This window comes from Mustela putorius, unplaced genomic scaffold (assembly GCF_011764305.1).
Source record: "Mustela putorius furo isolate JIRA1106 unplaced genomic scaffold, ASM1176430v1.1 tig00003909_pilon_pilon_pilon, whole genome shotgun sequence".
NCBI lineage: Eukaryota > Metazoa > Chordata > Mammalia > Carnivora > Mustelidae > Mustela > Mustela putorius.
Genome location: NW_025422057.1, coordinates 30,812,213 through 30,832,078, shown reverse-complemented (window position 1 = coordinate 30,832,078; position 19,866 = coordinate 30,812,213). Strand labels below are relative to the sequence as shown.

At 34.6% G+C, this 19,866-nt stretch overlaps 1 protein-coding gene and 1 non-coding gene across 8 annotated transcripts in view; both read left to right on the top strand.

The window, feature by feature from the left end:
• The window catches only part of LCOR (ligand dependent nuclear receptor corepressor), a 144,484-nt gene that overhangs the window by 84,520 nt on the left and 40,098 nt on the right, over nt 1-19,866 (top strand). For 5 of the 7 annotated variants that reach the window (XM_013054675.2, XM_045068588.1, XM_004749580.3 and 2 more), the window contains exons 5-7: nt 9,024-9,156; nt 14,386-14,673; nt 17,962-18,055. In XM_013054675.2, the coding sequence (XP_012910129.1) occupies nt 14,436-14,673; nt 17,962-18,055 (332 nt within the window). In that variant the 5' untranslated portion in view covers nt 9,024-9,156; nt 14,386-14,435. The remainder of the gene's footprint in view (nt 1-9,023; nt 9,157-14,385; nt 14,674-17,961; nt 18,056-19,866) is intronic. The other 2 variants (XM_004749582.3, XM_013054674.1) reach the window with 2 other exon arrangements.
• On the top strand, nt 7,176-7,281 carry LOC123388801. The gene has a single exon (XR_006603306.1). It is a non-coding gene; the product is annotated as a U6 spliceosomal RNA (small nuclear RNA).

Genomic DNA, 19,866 nt, shown 5'->3' with positions numbered 1-19,866 from the left:
GACTGTTAGACTTAATGTATAAGCCTTTGGATATATATTTTCATCTGTCTTGGATAAATACCTAGAATCAGAATTACCTTGGTAGTATTCTAATTGTATATTTAACCTTATACTACCATATGGTTCACCAGATTAATTCAGCAATTTTGTGATTCCATCAGCAATGTATGAGAGTTCTAATAATGTTCTCCATTTCGCCAACATCTGATATTGTTAGTCTGTTTTTAACTTTAAACATTCTGGTGGGTCTGTAATGGTGTCTTACTGTGATTTTAATTTTCATTTCCGTGATTAGGGACGTTGGACGTCTTTATACATACCGTATGTGGAACATTTGCTTGAATCTTTTGTTTGTTTTTCAAAACTTACTAAGTGGTAATAGTCCTTTCTACATTCTATATAAGACTTTTTGTCATTTTTTTCTTTTAAAATTCATGTTCTTTATGTCCTGTTCAAGAAAATCTCAGGCTTGTTTTTAGAAGCTTGTTAGTGGTGACTCTTATATTTTGATATCGGACCCATTTCTAATTAATTTTTCTCTATGGTGTGACTTAATTTAAATGTTGAGGTTTATTATTTTTTGTAAGATAATCCAGTTGTTCTGACACCATTTGTTGGGAAGACATTCTTTCCCCCTATTAAATTCCTTGGTATTTTGTTGTGTCAGTTGACAATATATCTGTCAGTATGTTTCTGGGCTCTGTTACTTGCCATAGAACTATAGGTCTATTTTTATACCAATACCACAGTGTCTTGATTAGTGGATCTTTATGTCTGAAAATCAAATAGTACAGGTTCTCCAGCTTTGTTTTTCCTTCTCAGGCTTGTTCTGCTAATCTAGGTCTTTCTACATAAATTTTAGAATCAATATATCAGTTTTTGAAAAAGCTTTTTTAGGATTTTGGTTAGGATTCCATTGAACCTGTAGAGCAATTTTGAGAAAATTACCATATTAGCAACATTGAGTCTTCCAAGTTTATGATCATAGTTTATATCATCTTTGTATCTTCTTTAATTTCCCTCAGAAGTGTTTTATAGTATTCCTTCCCTTTAGCCTAAAGAATTTCCTTTGATCATTTCTAGTAGTACAAAGAGATAGCAACTCTTAAGTTGTAGGGAAAAGTATAAACTTATTTGAAAACATCTTTTGGATATTTGTTTCATTGCCATTCCCAAAAAAGGTAGTAAAAGATAATTAATAAATTTTTAACTTGCTAATCAGATGCAGTCGAAAAAATTATGTGATACTGTGTTACATTTTTCCTCTTTGGTTATTATTCTGGATAATAATAAGCAAAATAACCATTTGACTGGTGAAAACAACCATTTAAAACAGCCATTTAAACTCTGGAAATAACTATCTTAAGGGCATACAGCAAATGGAGAATCATTTGTTCAAAAATATCTAAATATCAGTAGGAACAATGGGACTCTGGCATTTGACCCGTGACCCACTCCCACACACCTTACTGAGCTCAGTTTGAGGGAAGTGCTGTTGTGAGAAGGAGGAGCACACTGTGGGCTTCTCTCGTACCGTACCTTTTAGCTTCGTGTTGCAGCTGCTTGCTTTCATGCAGCTGAGGTCAAAAAGCCTAGCACTCCCTTCATTCATTCATCCTTTACCCAGAGTAGGACATCTACTCCAGGCGCAACAGGTTGAGAATACTGAGATTTGGGCCAGGCATCATTCATAAGGCGGAAGTTCTGTGCCAGGAGAGGCAAGTCATCCAGCACCCCCTTCATAAAGCACAGATGTCACTCTGAGAGAAGTGGGTCATTGTCCCAGTCCCCCTTTTCTGTGTATTGGCGCAAAGCTTCTTCCAAAGGGAAAGGCAGGCTTTGAGACCAAGTTAAGGGAACTGACTTCATTTGGAATAGAGCTTACAAAAAGTTGTTGAAAATGATGAAGATTTTTGTGGTGAACAATTAATAGGACACTGTTAGGTAAATGGTTCTAGTTGCAACAAGTGAAATGGCAGACCAGTTAGAATTTTCACCAGAAAAGAGAGAACCAGGAAAAAAAAAAAAAAGATAGCCAAAAGAGCCTTCCTGGGATTGGAGTAAGCCTCAAAGACTGGCAAAGAGAGCCTGCTTTTATTGGAATAGAGAGTAGTACATTTCATGTACCATGGTATTGCAGAAACACACCAGTGAAACAATTAGTAGAGGCTAACAGCTGGATGTGTGATACCACTGCAGGCAGATCAGCAAGAAGCTTGTAAAGGGAAAACCTGAGAAAGAAACTGCCAGAGTCTGACTGAACCCACAGTCATTCCTGGTGGACAGGGAGACTGCATGCTCAAGACTGCATCCCCTGAGAAGTCACATCAGAGGCTGCACAGTGCTAGTGATGTAGAGTTCAGTGGACCTCAAGATAAAGAAGGACATTTTTTAATGATAAAAAGGTAAATCTATGAGGAAGACATAATTACATCCTTGCATAACAACAGAGCCCCAAAACGCATGAAGTGGAATGTGACAGAAGTGAGGGGAGAAATCGTTCTACAGCAATAGTTGGATATATTAATAGTGCACTTTCAATAATGGATAAAGCATCTAGGCACAAGATCAACAAAGAAGAAAGACTTGAACAACACTATATATCAACTAGACCTAACATGATATTTATGTAGAACACTCCAACCAAAAAAGAACAAATACGCATTCTTCTCAACTGTACATTGAATATTCTCCAGGAAAAACTTCCTACTTGTCTTAAAAAATTAAAGGATTACAATCATATAAAATGTTTTCCCACTACAGAGGAATGATACCAGAAATCAGTTATAGAGAAATAATGAGAATTCACAGACATGTGGAAATTAAATACCACTTCTGATAATCAGTAGATCAAAGAAGAAATCACAAAGAAAATTAGAAAATATTTTGAGATAAATTAAAACAAAGCCAAAACATACCAGAACTTAGGAGATTTAGCCAATAGCACCTAGACCAGAATTTATAGCTGCAGAGGCCTATATTTAAGATTTCAGTCAATACCCTTCCTTAAAAGACTAGAAAAAGAAGAGCATACTAAATCCAAAGAAAGTGGAAAGAAGGAAATAATAATGATTAGAGCAGAAATCGATGAAATATTATGGGAAAATAGAGAAATCAACAAAATCAAAGATTGGCTCTTTGAAAAGATCTAACAAAATTGATAAAGGTTTTATCTAGGGCTGGTCAAGAAAAAAAGACTAGAATTACTAAATCACAAATGATAGAGGAAATTACTAGAAATAGAAAGAATTTAAGGAATAATATCTATATTAGCAGATTAGATAATTTCGATGAAATAAGCAAATGTCTAGAAAGACACAAACTACTGAAACTGACCTAAGGAGAAATGGAAAATCTGAACCAAGCTGTGTTATGGGTTGAAATGTCGTCTCCACCCCAACCACCCCCAAAAAAGATATGTTGAAATTCTCATCCCTGGTACTTCTAAACATGACCTTATTTGGAAATAGGATCTTTGCAAATTAATCAGATTAAAATGAAGTTATACTGGATTAGAGTGGGTACTAAATCCAATGACTGGTATCTTTATAAGAAGAGAGATTTGGAGATTGAGACACACACAGGGAAGAAGGCCATGTAAAGATGGAAGTAGAAATTGGATTTATGCTGTCACAAGCCAGGAAATGCCAGATAGTTGGAAACTACCAGAACCTAGGAGAAAGCAGGGAAGGATTCATTCATAGAGTCTTCAGAAGGAACATGGCTCTGTTGACACCTTGATTGGAGATTTCTAGATTCCAGAGCTGTGAGAGAAGAAGTTTTTGTGGTTCCTAAGCCATTCTGTTTGTGGTCATACAGTAGCCCTAGGAAACTAATGCAACCTAGAACAAGTAAAGAGATCAAATTTATAATTTTAAAACTTCGATCAAAGAAAAGCCCATGGCCAGATATCTTCACTGGTGATTTCTTTCAGATATTTTTAAAAGAATTAATACCAGTTCTTCACAAGCTTATCTAAAATATAGAGGAAGACTTACTCATTTTATGAGGCTAGTATTACTTGAATACCAAAACCAGACAGAGAAGTCACAAGAAAAGAACATATCAGATGAGTATCACTTATTTATACTAACAACACCAATAAAATTCTCAGCAAAATATTAGCAAACCAAATCAAGGAACATATGAAAACTGTTACACACCCTTACCAAGTGAGATTTATCTCAGGAATGCAAGGTTGGTTTACATCACAAAATCAATTAATGTAGTACAATGCACATTAATGGGATAAGTGATAGGAATCATATGATCATTACAGTGGATGCCCCCCCCAAAAGTGACCAGATTCAGCACCTTTTTCTGATAAAAACATGCCAGAAACTAGTAATAGAAGAGAAATTCCTTAGCTTGACTTTAGGAAAGTACAGAGCTATGGTGGAAAGCTGAACAGTTTTCCCCCAAAGATTAGAACAAGACAGGGTTGTCCATTCTTAGTACTTCTGTGCAGTATGGTACCTGAGGCTCTAGCCTTGGCAATTAGGCAATAAAAAAAAGAAACTGAAGTTACCCAGATTACAAAAAGTGTATTTGTAGATGACATGATGTTGTATATGGAAAATCCTAAAGAATCTACAGAACACTATTAGAGTTAGTAAGTTCAGCAAGGTTGTAGAATACCGCATTTTAAAAAATGGCGATATTTCTAGACAAATAGCAACGAATAATCTGAACGTGAAAATTAAAACAGTTCCATTTACAGTAGCATCCAAAAAAAATAAAACACTTAAGAATAATTTTTTAAGATTTTATTTGTTTGACAGATCACAAGTAGTCAGAGAGGCAGGCGGGAGCAGGGGGTGGGGGGGGGTGGAGAGCAGGCTCCCTGCTGAGCAGAGAGCCCAATTCAGGGCTTGATCCCAGGACTTTGAGATCGTGACCTAAGCCGAAGGCAGAGGCTTAACCCACTGAGCCACCCAGGTGCCCCACTTAAGAATAATTTTAAGATGTTTAAGACTTATACACCGTAAATTTTAAAAAAATGTTGAAATAAAGAAGGTCTGAAAAAACTGAAAGATCTCTCAATGTTCATGAATTGGAACACACTTAATGTTAAAAAGATAGCATTGCTTCCCAAAATAGCTTGCAGATTCATTGCATTCTCAATCAAGACCTCTGCTTGATTGAGAAATTGATCTTAAAATTGAGAAATTGATCTTAAAATTCATATGGAAATTCAAGAGATGCATGACGAGCCAGAAGAGAGGACTTACACTTCACAGCTTCAAAACTGTCTACAAAACTACTGTGATCAACGTACTGTGTTACTGGCTTACAGATGAGAAATGTAAATCAGTAGAATAGAATTCGGTATCCAGAAATAAGATTTATGGCTAGTAATTCATTTCTTTTCAAAGATGTTTTGTTTTGTAGGGAGTGAGTGAGAAAGAGTACAGGCAGGGGAGAGAGGCAGGGGGAGAGGGGGAAGCAGACTGCCAGCTGAGCAGGGAGACCAGTGTGAGACTTGATCCCAGGACCTTGGGATCATAACCTGAGCCAAAGGCAGACACGTAACCAACTGAGCCACCCAGGCACCCACGGCTAGTGATTCTTGACAAAAGAATTTGGACGTCTTCTAATACCATACACAAAAGTTTACTTGAAATGGATCGTATACCTAAAAGTAAGTTCTAAAACTATACAACATTTAGAACGTAAGAGTAAATCTTTATGACCTTGGGTTAGCCACCAGTTTTTTAGATACAATACCAAAGCACAAATGACCAAAAAAAGAAAGAAAGAAAGATAAATTGAAATGTATTAAAATTAAATCATTTTGGGGGTGCCTGGGTGGCTTAGTTAAGCATCTGTCTTCAGCTTAGGTCATGATCCCAGAGTGCTGGGATCATGTCCGGCATCAGGCTCCCTGTTTCTCCCCCTCCCTCTCCCTGCTGCTCCCCTGCTTGTGCTCTCTATAATTAATTAATTAAATCGATCCTTAAAAAATTTTTTTTAGCTTTTATACTGCTGACAGTTAGTAGCATCAATGAAATGATAAGCTCACTGATGGCAGAAAATATTTGCAAATCTTACATCTGATAATGGTCTTAAATCCAGAATATAAATAAGTCTTAAAACTCAACATTAAAAAGGTAGATAGCCCAATTAAACACTGGGCAAAACATATGAATAGACATTTCTCCAAAGAAGGTATTTAAATGCAGTTAGATGTTCAGCATCAGTAGTCATTCGGGAAATAAATCTGAACCATGAGACACCACTTCTTGTGTACTAGAATAGATGTAATGAAAAGATAACAAGTGTTCATGAGTATGTGGAGAAGTCAGAACCCTCATTGCTGTTGAGAATATGAAATGGTGTACCCGCTTTGGAAGATAGTTGTTTTTTTTTTTTTTAACTTCCTCAGAATGGTAAATATAATTAAGACATGATCCAGAAATTCCGCTCTGAAATACATATCCAAGGAAATGAAAATACACATCCACACAAAAATTTGCCCACAAATATTAAAGGCAGTGTTATTTATATCGTAATAGCCAAAAAGTAGAAACCCAAATGGTTCTTAACGGATGATTGGGTAAAACGGGCTATTGCCATACAATGGGATATTGTTTGGAGCTAGAAAGGAAAGAAGTACTGGTACATGCTACAACATGGTGAACCTTGAAAACATTCTAGGAGGAAGAAGTCACACACACACACACACGGATATTGCCCAATTCCATTTATATGAAATGCCTAGAATAAGCAGGTCTGTAGAAACAAAAAGTAATAAAGTGGTTGCCCAGGGTTGGGCAAATGGGAGAATGGGGAGTAGCTAACTGTTAATTTACGGGTTTACTTCTGGGGTACAGAAGTGTTCTAAAATTTATTATGGTGATGGTCCCACATCTCTGTGAACCTACCAAAAAAAACATTTAATTTTACACTAAAATGGGCGAATCATATGGTATATGCATTACATCTCAGTAAAACCTTTAAAAAACAAAACAAATAGGTGTGACTAATTAATGTGAACAAGTTGAAAGTTATCTATATGTTTCAGTGTCCAGGTCGATTAAATTGGTTAAAACTGTTTAATTGAAGAAAAAACAGGTAGCACCTCCTTTACTGAGTGCTGTTAGTTGCTGTGAGTTGATTTAAATAAAACAGTAGCCTGAATGCAACATTAAACATGGTTGAAATGTAGATATTCTGTGCTCGCTTGGGCAGCACATACACTAAAATTGGAACAATACAGAGAAGATTAGCATGGCCCTGTGTACGGGTGACCCGCAGATTCATGAGGTGTTCCATATTTTTTGATGAGACCAGGTGGTGTTTGTAAGTGTTGAATCACTAAATTCTACACCTGAAACGAATATTGTACTGCATATTAATGAGCAGGAATTTAAATTAAAACTTGGGGGAAAAATATAAAATTTTTGTAAACATGTATGTAGAATCACTCACTGGAACTACCCTGTGTACAATTCATCCTTCAACTAACATCTTCTCTCTTTAAGATAATACAAGTGTTCTAAACATGAAAAATAAACGTAGATACTCTGCTCAAGGTCTAACTGAACACTAAGGAGTTAAGTACATTTCATTCCATGTAATGTCTCATTTTTTAAAAGGCACTAAACAATGAAATGGCATTAAAGTATAATGCAATTGAGGATTTTATTGGACTCTTTAATACCTATTCCTAATACCTTTTAGATGTTAAATCTGTATCAAAATCACATTATTTTATGATTCATTTTCAAAAGTTAATAAAAAGAAAATGTTGGCAAATAAAACTATAATGTTTTTATAATGATTTATAACAATATTTTCTTTATGTGGCAGACTTAGTATGTGTAATACAGAAATTATGTGGGATGATTTTAGTTTGATTTATGCAAGAGAGTTCTTTATGTGAAACTATTTGTAATGTATAATTGATGCTAAATGTGGTGTCAACACAGTTTGGATGTTGGGGGAATCATAAAAAGCTGGTTTCAAATATCATTGGGTGTATTTGAAATCTTTAAGAAAACTGTGAATTAAAATAGTCTTCAGTGTCTTGCTTACTATTTACTTTTCATTGTATCAAGGCATGTCCTTATTTTCTTATTTAGAGTACATTTAGTTTTCCATGACATAAGTAAATGCACATGGTGATACATTGCAATAATTTACATATGCTGGAACTTAAGGAACACTTAAAACATGTACTTTGCTTTTCTTTACAATTTTATTTTCTATTATTATAGTTCTCTGTTTATTAGCTACAAGAGTGAAAATAAGTGCAAAGGATTAATAACCTAGTCTAGTGCTCCTGCAGTCTGAGAACAGATTCCGGGAATGTTTGGGATGAGTCTAGTTCAGCATTTTGAAACTTTGTGATCAGGACTTAAATTTTTATACTGTAAACATTTTTAAGCATAAATAGAAATGTTTACCTTTAGAACATGCAGTGTACTCTTATTTTTGAGTTATCTTTTCTGGAGCCAGTTTTAACCTATTAATTTCACAACTCTAAATATTTGAAAGCTGTAGTTTATGATATAGTATTCTAGGGACAGAATTATAAATTTAGATAACTTTCTCTTTGAGTTTTCCCTTCTTAAGGCTTTTTTAAAAATGTTTGTTTTGTGTCTGGAAAAAACATCTTGAACTTGGAGAGCAAACATGATTCTCAAATAATATTTAGTGTTTAAGGAATCTTTTTGTCTGAGTTGAATTGTGTGTGAACTATTGCTATATAGTATAATAAGAACTGATAAATTTGAATGCTCAAGAAAAATTTTCCTTTAGTAGTATTAGAGTTTACCTGTAAATTTTAAACAATTCATAAAATAAATAAAAACCACCAAAGTGTATTTTTACATTCACTTTGCTTTTATACTTCTGTGGAGATAAATTTTATTCTGATTTGAAGTTTTTAAAATATTTTAATTGTATTAAACTGATTTGTCTTATCTGTTACTAACATTTGTCTTTGATTTTGCATCTGTGCTTTTGATACTGAATGGGGAAAGATTTCTCTGCAAATATTTCACCAAATATTTTTACAGGGACACTTAGTCGGTCTGGATGAACCAGCTTCGGGAGCTGGGCAAGAAGCTCTGCTTAAACAAGAGCAAGCAAAAATCATTCGATTCGAGAGACAAGCAGAAGAGTTCCTCAATGCAGTCTTTTATAGAAAAGGTTGGTTCTAGTGAAGAATGACATTTAGTATCTGCTTGTCTTATATTAATTTCCTTAATTTTAATGTCATTTTTTAAAAAGTCACTTTAAAACATTTTTCTTTATTGATGATATACACTTCATATTTTTTTGGTCAAGTTAAATTTGGAATGGGTAAGGCAACCCCTCTCCCTCATTTTCATTCTGAAGTGATGGTGTCATATAAGTTTTTGTTAGTTAAATAAATAGTTCCCGTAAGTATTATGAACATCTGAAAATTCTAAGGTTTCAGGAGTACAATATTTTATCAGACAAATATTCTTTTTTTTTTTTTTCAGATTTTATTTTTTTTGATGCAGAGATCACAAGTAGGCAGAGAGACAGGCAGAGAGGAGGAAGCAGGCTCCCCACTGAGCGGAGAGCCCGATGTGGGGCTCAATCCCAGGACTTCGGGGGTCATGACCTGAGCTGAAGGCAGAGGCTTTAACCCACTGAGCCACCCAGGTGCCCCCAGACAAATATTCTTACATGGTTATAATTTTAATTACAAATAACCATAAAACCAACTGTATAAAATTTTAGTAATTTCTGAGTGAAATTTATTTGGAAAAAAGATGTGAAGTTATATCTTAAAATTAGATTTGCAAGCATCTTTCCTTGGTACAGTCTTGTTTTACTAAAATTTCATTGAATTACTAAAATTGGAGAAAGAAACTCATTATTATATAGTAAAAATTATACCCCATATAAGATGGTATATAATAGCTCCATCTCTTAGATTTTTCCATTTTTCTTTCTCCTTGAAATTATTGTAGACATTTCTTTTCTTTGCCCACAAAGCACAATTGTCATCAGCTAAGATCTTCAGAAAGTTTCTCTCCATTTTCCATTCTAATGAAGTATTTACCTTCAGGAAACTCTGAATGAATTTGTATTCCTTAGTTACGTCTTTCCTCTAGTTCCAAGATGGAGGTTACTATGAGAGGTTCTAAAAAAAATTTCCTACAAACTCCTCACAATCCTGAATATTCCTTATTGAATCTTCCAGCAAACTCAATGATTTATACATTCCAGTTTACACCTCTCGTTCTTCTGGGAATTCCCTCCAGAGTTAGAAGGGTGATTTTTCCCTGTATATTGGTTGAAAGTCTGATAGATGCTATTTTAATACGTTGTTTACGTTGGAGAATAGCTGATGTTCTGCTTAATGTGGTCAATATTTTCAAAATGGAGTATGAAGTCAGACCTCATATAAAATTAAGGAGTGAAGATTTTTGTTTTCTGTGGCACTTTTTTCCCTTCCATCCTCACTTCTCTTTTCTTCCTCTCAAGTACCCTCTGACCTAAAGCTCCCAACTGAGGATCCCATGCCCACTTTATCTTTCCTTTAAAGTACGCTGAATTCTAAAATTATGTTCAAAATAGTAATTGACTAGTTTTACAAACATTTGATTGTTTTATTAAAGTAATTCACATTTAAAGTATAAATGATAGATCAGTTCTGTCAGTTTATTAATAAAATAAAACATCTTTACAGTTCCTCTGTTGTTCTCTACATTAGGATGCGTACTGAGTCATGGGTCTAATTCTGCAGCAAACTTCATTATTTGAAAAGAGGAACTCCTGTCCCTAATATACGTGGAGAAAGAACTTTTCATGTACTCTTTGCTTACAGGGAGTTAATAAAGTCAATCATAAGCATATTCTGAAAGAAACTTCTAGCTACTTTCTCTGCTAGTCCTATCCCTTTGTCATGTAGGAATAACTTAAAGTTCTTAAAAGTTTTCTTACTTAAACATTAAACTTTTGGGCATATGAGGGAATTTTTACCTCAGAGTCATTCTTAGGGTAGACTTTAAGAGATGAGAATCCTCTGAAATTGTATGTAAAGTTTTGTATTTGTATACTAGTGCCTGATGCTCAGAAAAAAGGAATATTGCTTTGTTATTGGAAGTCCCTTCCTCCTTGTTTTATGCATTAATATTATTATTTTTATTTTATTTATTTTTTTTTTAAAGATTTTATTTATTTATTTGTCAGAGAGAGAGGGAGAGAGAGCGAGTACAGGCAGACAGAATGGCAGGCAGAGGCAGAGGGAGAAGCAGGCTCCCTGCCGAGCAAGGAGCCCGATGCGGGACTCGATCCCAGGATGCTGGGATCATGACCTGAGCCGAAGGCAGCTGCTTAACCAACTGAGCCACCCAGGCGTCCCAATATTATTATTTTTAGATAGTATATTAATCTTCATGAAAATGTCTCAAAGGTGACCATGAGTACTCTTCAGGTTATACCAAAAATGTGCTGACTTGAAGAGAATGACAGGCAATTTAGTCTGAAGGGGATTTTTTTTTAAATAAATAGTTCAGAGATTTGGATTTAGTTGTTACTAAGTATTGCAAATGAATGTTTTTTGTTTGTTTGTTTTTTTCCTCGGGAGGAAGGAGGAAGGGCAGAGGGAGAAAGAACATCTTAAGCAAGCTTTATCCCCAGCTTAAGATCCATGAGATCATGACTTGAGCTGAAATCAGAAGTTGGATGCTTAACTGACTGAGCCACCCGGCCACCCCCAAAATTTTGTTTTAAAATAATTGAACATGGAAAGGTACTGTAAGCTAAGTAGGAACATAGATGTAATAAAAGTAGGCTTTTGTAGTGTGGACTCTAATAAATTCCAGCTTATGAACAGTATACCTTCTAAAGCTGTCATTATCATATTCTTTTCAGCTTGCTTTGTCACTTGTGTTAGAAAACTTGACACTTTCCTGAGTTTTTTTAATTTTTAAAATTTTTATTTTTAAGTTTAAAATTTTGAGAGAGAGCACATGGGCACATGCATGCACACAAGAGTGGGGTTGGGGGAGGAAGAGTCAGATGATCAATCAGCTGACTCTGAACCACCCAGGCACCCCAGATTTGCATTTTTTTAGAACACACAGGTGGCTGGCGATGTAGCATTTACTTGTTTTACTGTCGTTTTAATTTTAATTTTATTTGTTGTTTTTATTTGACTCAGTTGTGCATGTCCCTCAAGGCATATCTAGGTTTATAGAAATTGTGTTTTAAGTAAGTGAAAGAATGAAATGTGTTCAGGAAACTTCAAAAGATGTAAAAATTCACATGCCAGAGAGGTCATCAATCTGTGAATGTGAATTGTGCTTTATGATTATGTTCTTCATTCAAAAAAGAGGCAAGACAGACTGCAGCCTTTTAAAGCTCAGAGATAGCAGTTTATGGTCTTTATTCTAAAATCTCTTGACTCTTTACAAATCTATTAATTACATTTATGAATCTGATTGACCAGATATCTCATAAATTCATTTTGCTTCCTATTTGGACACTTTGTTCTTTGAGTGTTACTGGGGATAGGAAGATACACCAATATATTAAAACTTGAAATTATATGCCGTCTTTCATTTGGAGGATGGATCTTAAGTGGAAAGTTAACTGAATATGAATATGAATATTTAGTAGATAGATTTAAACAGTGTGTGGCTAAATATTTATTAAAACATTTAAGGAACTCATCAGTGGCTGCAGTAATTTCTGAACTTTACCTAATTGAACACCTCAATTAAACCGTGAGGCATACTCTATGGAGAAGAAACGTAGGGTTAGAAATACTTGTTAGTAGAACAGAAATGTTACTGTTGGTAAAGCAGACCTCATTAGACTTCAGAGTATTAAATATTCTGATTTTAGACTATCTTCTGGTATTGAATGGTATCGTTCAGGGAAACAAAAATTGTTCTTAGGAGTACCATGAGGTTTTGATGGTGTGTGTGTGTGTGTTTACTGTAGAGATTTTAGATTTTAATTGTAATAAGTCATTTTTCTCTAAATTTATAAAGCAACCTATTTCCCTTCCAGCTCCAGCTGTATTATGGGTAAAGTAATTTACCCTCTATAGTTAAATCTTTAAAAGACCAAGGAAACTCAGGTTTTCTGAGGACTGTCTTCTAAAACCTCTGAAGTGTGGTGGGGAAATAGAGATCACAGGGAGAGTTTTAATCAGGGGTCTATACCACTAACCATCTATACAAATTTGAAGAGGCCACTTAATTCTTTAGAACATTAGCTTCATTTGTCTAAAGAAAAACAAAACCTGATGAGGATTGATTGATTGAACTGATCCATTTATTACTCAACTAATATGAATGCATTCTTTATATCAGGCAAGATTAGGTGCTGAGTGTACAGAGATAAACAAACATAATTTCTGCTCTTGACAAGCTTAGTCTCCCTGAGAGTATGGTAACGGTGGAGATGTGATGACATAGTCATGCCAAACATTTTCCCTTTGATTTTCCCCTATTTGACCTTCAAGGTGTCCCTTCCAGTGCTAAAATTTCTATGATTTAATGAATTTATGTTTTAAAATTAACATTGATTAACATTGATTAGAAATTGATAACTTAGGTGTTTATTTCATTATTTCACTAGCTGTTCTGTTTAATGATTGGTAGAGTATATTTAAGGAACTCATGGAAAATATATGAACTTGAGCTTTTGAGATTTGAAATATATGAGATTAGAACCCCTAGACTCCTAGCCTAGGGGTTCTAAAATTGTGGTCCCTCAACCAGTTGCATCTAAAAACTTACTAGAAATGCCAGTCCTTGAGCTCACCCTAGAACTGCTGAATGAGTGACTCTGGGGATAGGATCCCGCAGTCTGTTTTTATAAGCCCTCAAAGTGATTCTAATGATCCTGAAAATGGGAGGCTATTGCCCCAGTCTACCATGGATCTTATATTAGGTATCTCCTTTTATAATTTTGATATGCGTTCAGTTTTGAACAGAAGGTAAATTAAACACTCATGAACTAAGTAATCCATTCTTCAACAATTCAGGAAGAATTGAGGAAAGGTCTAGGAGAAACCAAAAATGATCTATAGGTGGTAAACAGAGGGGTAATTATCTCATAAAATTATCTCATAAAAGAAGGTTTTGAGATTTCTGTATCAGGTAAGTGATTCTTGCCCATAAGATACACTATTTGTTGTCCCTTTATTTAATTTCATAATATTGAGGAGGTGGTGTTTAGAAATGATTTTATGAAAATTTTATTTTTAAAAATCTGAAACTCAAGCTTAGAGATTAAAAATATAATTCTGAGAGGGAATATTACTTTTAGGGTATTGCATTATAAGAAAAAAGATAAAATGAAATTTTATGTTTGCTTGAAAGCTGTCTTTTTTTTTTTTTTAAGTACATTGTCCCAATTTAAAAGTAAATAAATCTTTGTTTACAGACAGTCCCTGGGTCTCCGACCCCAATATTCCCCTAGTGGCCCGTGAGATCATGCAGCGAATGATCCAACAATTTGCTGCTGAATATACCTCAAAAAATAGCTCTACTCAGGACCCCAGCCAGCCCAATAGCACAAAGAACCAAAGCCTGCCGAAAGCATCTCCAGTCACCACCTCTCCCACGGCTGCAACTACTCAGAACCCTGTGCTCAGCAAACTTCTCATGGCTGACCAAGACTCACCTCTGGACCTTACTGTCAGAAAGTCTCAGTCAGAACCTAGCGAACAAGGTATGGTTTGATGTCAAGGTCTCCTCTGTCCACTCAGAATACTTTAATTTGGGGAGAAAAAAAATTATTGGCAATTAGGGCACCAATAACAATAATAGGATAAAAACTCATGTGATTCTTAAATTATTCCTGACTCTGCAATTATAGAGAAGAAGTACAGATAAAATGGCTACGTTATGTATCAATAGTTCGTAGTCATGATTAATGTACCACCCAGGAAAATTAGGTGGTTACAGTTGTTGTTGATTTTTTTTTTAAGATTTTATTTATTTATTTGACAGAGAGAGACACAGCAAGAGAGGGAACACAAATGGGGAATGGGAGATGAAGAAGCAGGCTTCCCGCTGAGCAGGGAGCCCGATACGGGGCTCGATCCCAGGACCCTGGGATCATGACCTGAGCCGAAGGCAGATGCTTAACCACTGAGCCAGCCAGGCACCCCATTGCAATCTTTTATTTTCTTGATATTTATATGAGTATTTTATGCCTCCAAACCTTTGCCATATCCCTTGTTTTTAAAACCCCTATGAAAAATTAAGTTTTCCCCAATCCATCAGTGTTGTAGGATTAGCACCTGAGAAATAAGTATGTCTTATTCGGCAGAAGTTATACGTGCAAATGAAATTATAAGGCAAGACTATGTATTGTTTGCTTTTTTTTTTAAAGTTTATTATTTATTTATTTATTTATTTGACAGACAGAGATCACAAGTAGGCAGAGAGGCAGGCAGAGAGAGAGGAGGAAGCAGGCTCCCCGCAGAGCAGAGAGCTGATGTGGGGCTTGATCCCAGAACTCTGGGATCATGACCTGAGTCAAAGGCAGAGGCTTTAACCCACTGAGCCACCGAGGCGCTCCTTGTTTGCATTTAAAAAAAGAAAAACATCTGGGATTAGATACAATGAGGAAGACATTAGACACACCTGGTGGTTCAGTGTATTCAGTATTTTATAAATACACAAACACATCCATACTTGTATATGATGTATTATGAGCTAACCTTAGAATATTCCCAAAAGTTAATTTTAATTGATGAGGATCCTGATTCAGGGGAAAGGTTAAGAACTTCCCAGTTTTGCTTAGCACATATTTCTTGAATTTATGAAAAGTTTACTCTCTTAAATAGATTTAATATTTTTGTTGCTTTATGATCTCATTTTACCTTTAATTTCACGAAGATGAAATGAGTATTTGAATTCTGCCGTTGGTGATATCTATTCTAATAAGACTTCCTTGTCATAGAAATCTCTTAAGAGTGTGCAGAAAGTTATGAGATGTGTAGATTTATTGGTGAGAAATACAAGTTCATTTTGCAAAAAGTTTAATGCATTGTAAAAATCTCTGCAAGGACTTTCTTTTGCTTATTGTAAGTAATTTAAGAAGGATTTATACTTAATGGACTAGCTTCAGTTGTTTATTAAAGAATGTATTTTTGAATTAGTAGTTTGTTTCTTTTTTAAATTCGTTATGGGTAATGAATAGCAATCACAATCTTAAAATTCTGAGAGATTTTCCTGGTAGAACTCCTCATTGTCATATGTTCACATCAGTCAGTGTACTTTTACTTTCAGTTACCAAAAGCCAAATTGTGCTTTTCTGTGCTTTTTATTTCTGTTGAAGATTATCTTTACCAAAGATAGGTAGCTTTCATTAAAAAACTCTTTGCTCAGAATATTGCCTTAAAAACTTCAGTTGAGGAGAATGACAGTGTAGAGGTTGTATTTAAAGTATTAATGGTGGAGATTAACAAAAAAGATACCACCTAGTCTAACTTAACTTCTAGTTGGTGCTATGCTTAAGAGATATGTTGTACTAATGGTACGCTCTTGTCAACAGAAATTGAAGCTAGATGACGGGATTATAGTGCATAGTCTTTAAGTGAAACAAAATTTTAGAAATGATATTTCCCAAATGAATTTTCAAGCGTTTCCAATGAAATCACAGTATATTTAGTATATTTAAGTAGACTTAAAAGACATTGCCTGTTTGATTAGACAGACTTGGATGTCTTAAATAATAGTGTCTTTGGTTGGAAATATTTTAAGCAGTGTATTTACTTGTTAGATGTCTCATTGGGTTAAGATGTCTAAAAGGACACTTGGTTCTATAAGTTTACAGTTATATTTTTAGAAATATTAGTAACTCTAAAGGACAGCACTTACTCTGTATGAGTGTGGGATTTTTGGTTTACAAACTCACGTATTTATTTCTAACACCATGAAATCAGCAGTGACAGTGTCCTCAGACACAAGTCCTATGTAGATTCTATATTGGGGCAGTTTTTAACATAACTGGATAGAAGGTCCTCTCTGCTGACCAACTGAAAATCAGAGGCATGGAGTATTAGCTTGCTTCGTTAATTTTAGACAGAATGGCAGCTTTAAAAGTTGTCCAGATGATGAATTTTCCTTTTTAGACATGTCTTTTCGGGAAAAAAGTCTTTGTGGGAAAAGAAGGTCTTCTAATTTTTTGTTTTATAGTGTGAATTTGTTATGTGGTCTAGCTTCAGTTAAAAAAAAAATATGACCAAAACGTCTAGATTGTCATCAGTATCAAGACTGTTTCATTCTTTCCCTAAAATTTGCTCACTAGTTTGTAATGGCTTATTAATTGAAAAACCTTGCTTTTATAGATACCAAGAGTTTCTGCAGATTTTTTCCAAAAGATTGTCCATATACAGAGTTTTTTTGCAGATGTGTCTAAAAAGTAATTAGGACACATGAAATTTATAAACAGTTAATATCTGATTCATTTTATAGACTATTTTGTATATACATGTAATTTAATCATATAAACATATTTTAAAACGATTTGTGTTATAAAATTTTCTAAGTCCAACTTTTATATACTTACAGTGTTTTGAGTAGACTTAGCTCTTAAGGAATTTGGTTTTATCATTTATATGACGTGGCATTAAAACTCACATGCTTTGATGAAGGTGAATTTAGAAAATGGAGTCTAACAGTTCTGTTACAGAACTTAATACAATGTAAAATGCGATTTCTGTTACCTCACTATATCCTAACATGTTCAGTAATGTGCTATACCTTTTCTTTTGCTCTACTAATAAAATATTTAACCCTTGGAGATACTAGCTCAAGCTTTGCTAAATGTATGTCACTTAGGAGGGAAAATAGTCCTGATTCTTTAATGAATTGACTTCATAACTTCATATATGGCTAGTGTATCTGCATGGTTGACTGGGCCTGTTGCTTTGTCATTTTTGGTCTGTTCAGTCCACATTTGTTCCTAGTTTTTAATATCTTCAGGTGTGTGTTTGTGTTTCTACAGACGGTGTACTTGATCTGTCCACTAAGAAAAGTCCGTGTGCTGGCAGCACTTCCCTGAGCCATTCTCCAGGCTGCTCCAGTACTCAAGGGAACGGGTAAGGGAAAATATTTGTAGCTGTCCACAGTTTTATAGGGGGGCAATTTATCAAAGATTGGTACTAATCTCCATTGTATGTTTTAAAAATTAAGTCTTCAAAGTAACACTCTTGTAAGTGGGCCTTTAGTAAATTACTTGGTCCATCTCTCAAGTAAAAGCTCAATCCGTGAAGTCCAGAATTGACTACAGTAGATGAGTTTTGCCCAGTCACTTCAAGTAGTGAGTGAATAAAAATATGGCAAGAATGTTTTTGGCCTTTTTGTTGTTGAATGTTTGAGAGTGGGAAACCCAACCTAAATAACTCCAGGGTTCAGATGTAAGGCAGTATTATGTGTGCTGAAGTTGTTGAATGAAAATTGGGCTCCAGTACTTAACTGGGTATCTCTAATGGAGTGTGTGGGTATGTGGGAGCTCTTCATTTTTTTCTTGTTTGTTTTGGTTTCATTTGGTTTCATTTGTTGATTTGAACTGCAGTTTTAATACTGTGGCAGTTCAGAAAATGTAATTGTATGTATTTTTTGTTTTTTAAGTGGTTAAAACTATAGATGTTGGGATAACCATCGTATGGTACCAAGAGATTATTACATGCTCAGTTTTGATAACTCTTAGCAAATTAAAGTGAATTTTCTGACCATCTAATTTTATAGTGTAAGGATTGTCTAAATTCTCTCTGCATGTACATAGAAGCCATTTAGAAAAGTCAGGTGTTAATGAAGACATTTAAATACCATATTAGGAAGGATTTCCATAAAATTGTATTGTAACCAAAAATCAACTTCATATATGAAAAGTAACTTTGGTAAGTTAAATTAGTTAATATGTAGGTTTATTTAACTTTCAGAGTACCAACGTAGGAAAGTTACTTAGATGTTAAAGGAATATGTACACACTAAATGGCTAATCTTTTTCAACTTACTCTTAATCACCTTCAAATTGAAGAATTCCTTTACTGACTCCTAAAATGCTGCCTTTATTTTCTCTAAAATTCCATCATTTTTCTTTTTTCTCTCCTCCTCTATTCAGTCTAAAAGTAACTTACTGATTTAATGCAATTTGCATAGTTTACTAATTTTTTTTTCTTAAGCCCTTCTTTTCACTATAGTTTATATTAGATACAACTCATTATGGTCCCAAATCATTGGGTTCCGTTTATATATCAGAAAACTTGAATTGTGTGATTAAGGACACATGTAGGAGAATCCTAAGTGGTGTGCATAAATGAATCCCTTGCTTAAGATTTACTTTAAACTTGGCCACCAAGTTCCATGCATAATATGGTTGAAGTTGCTGTGGTTTACCCCTCTGAATGGAAAGTGTTTTTTGTGTGATATGTTTTCTGGAAGACAAAAGCACCTATAAGACTGCCCATCTTTTAGTTGAATATTCATTGTTATCTTTATTATGTTATTTACTGATAACAGCACAAGAATCCCTGTAGACTTTTGGAGAACATAGCTGGTTTATTATTATTTCTTCAGAGTTCTACTTTTGTGCCTAGTAAATGTAATTATTACCCTTGGGCATGCTTTACCAGTCGCCAGTTTTATCATTGATAGTATTTATCTACTGCGAAAATGGAAACCTTATGTATTAACTTTGTGTAAGTAGTTGACTTTTTAAAATTATTTGAAAGCCATCCACTTAAAATTTCAAAATTGATGCTTAATATTTTAAGAAGAGACACTTTTAACTAAAGAAAACTGCTATAAATTGCTTGCATACCTCTGACAGTAATTACTTTGAGTAGAACTTAAGGAACAAAGTTTGGGGAAAATAAAGGGCAGTTTCTTTAAAGATTACTTCAAATGG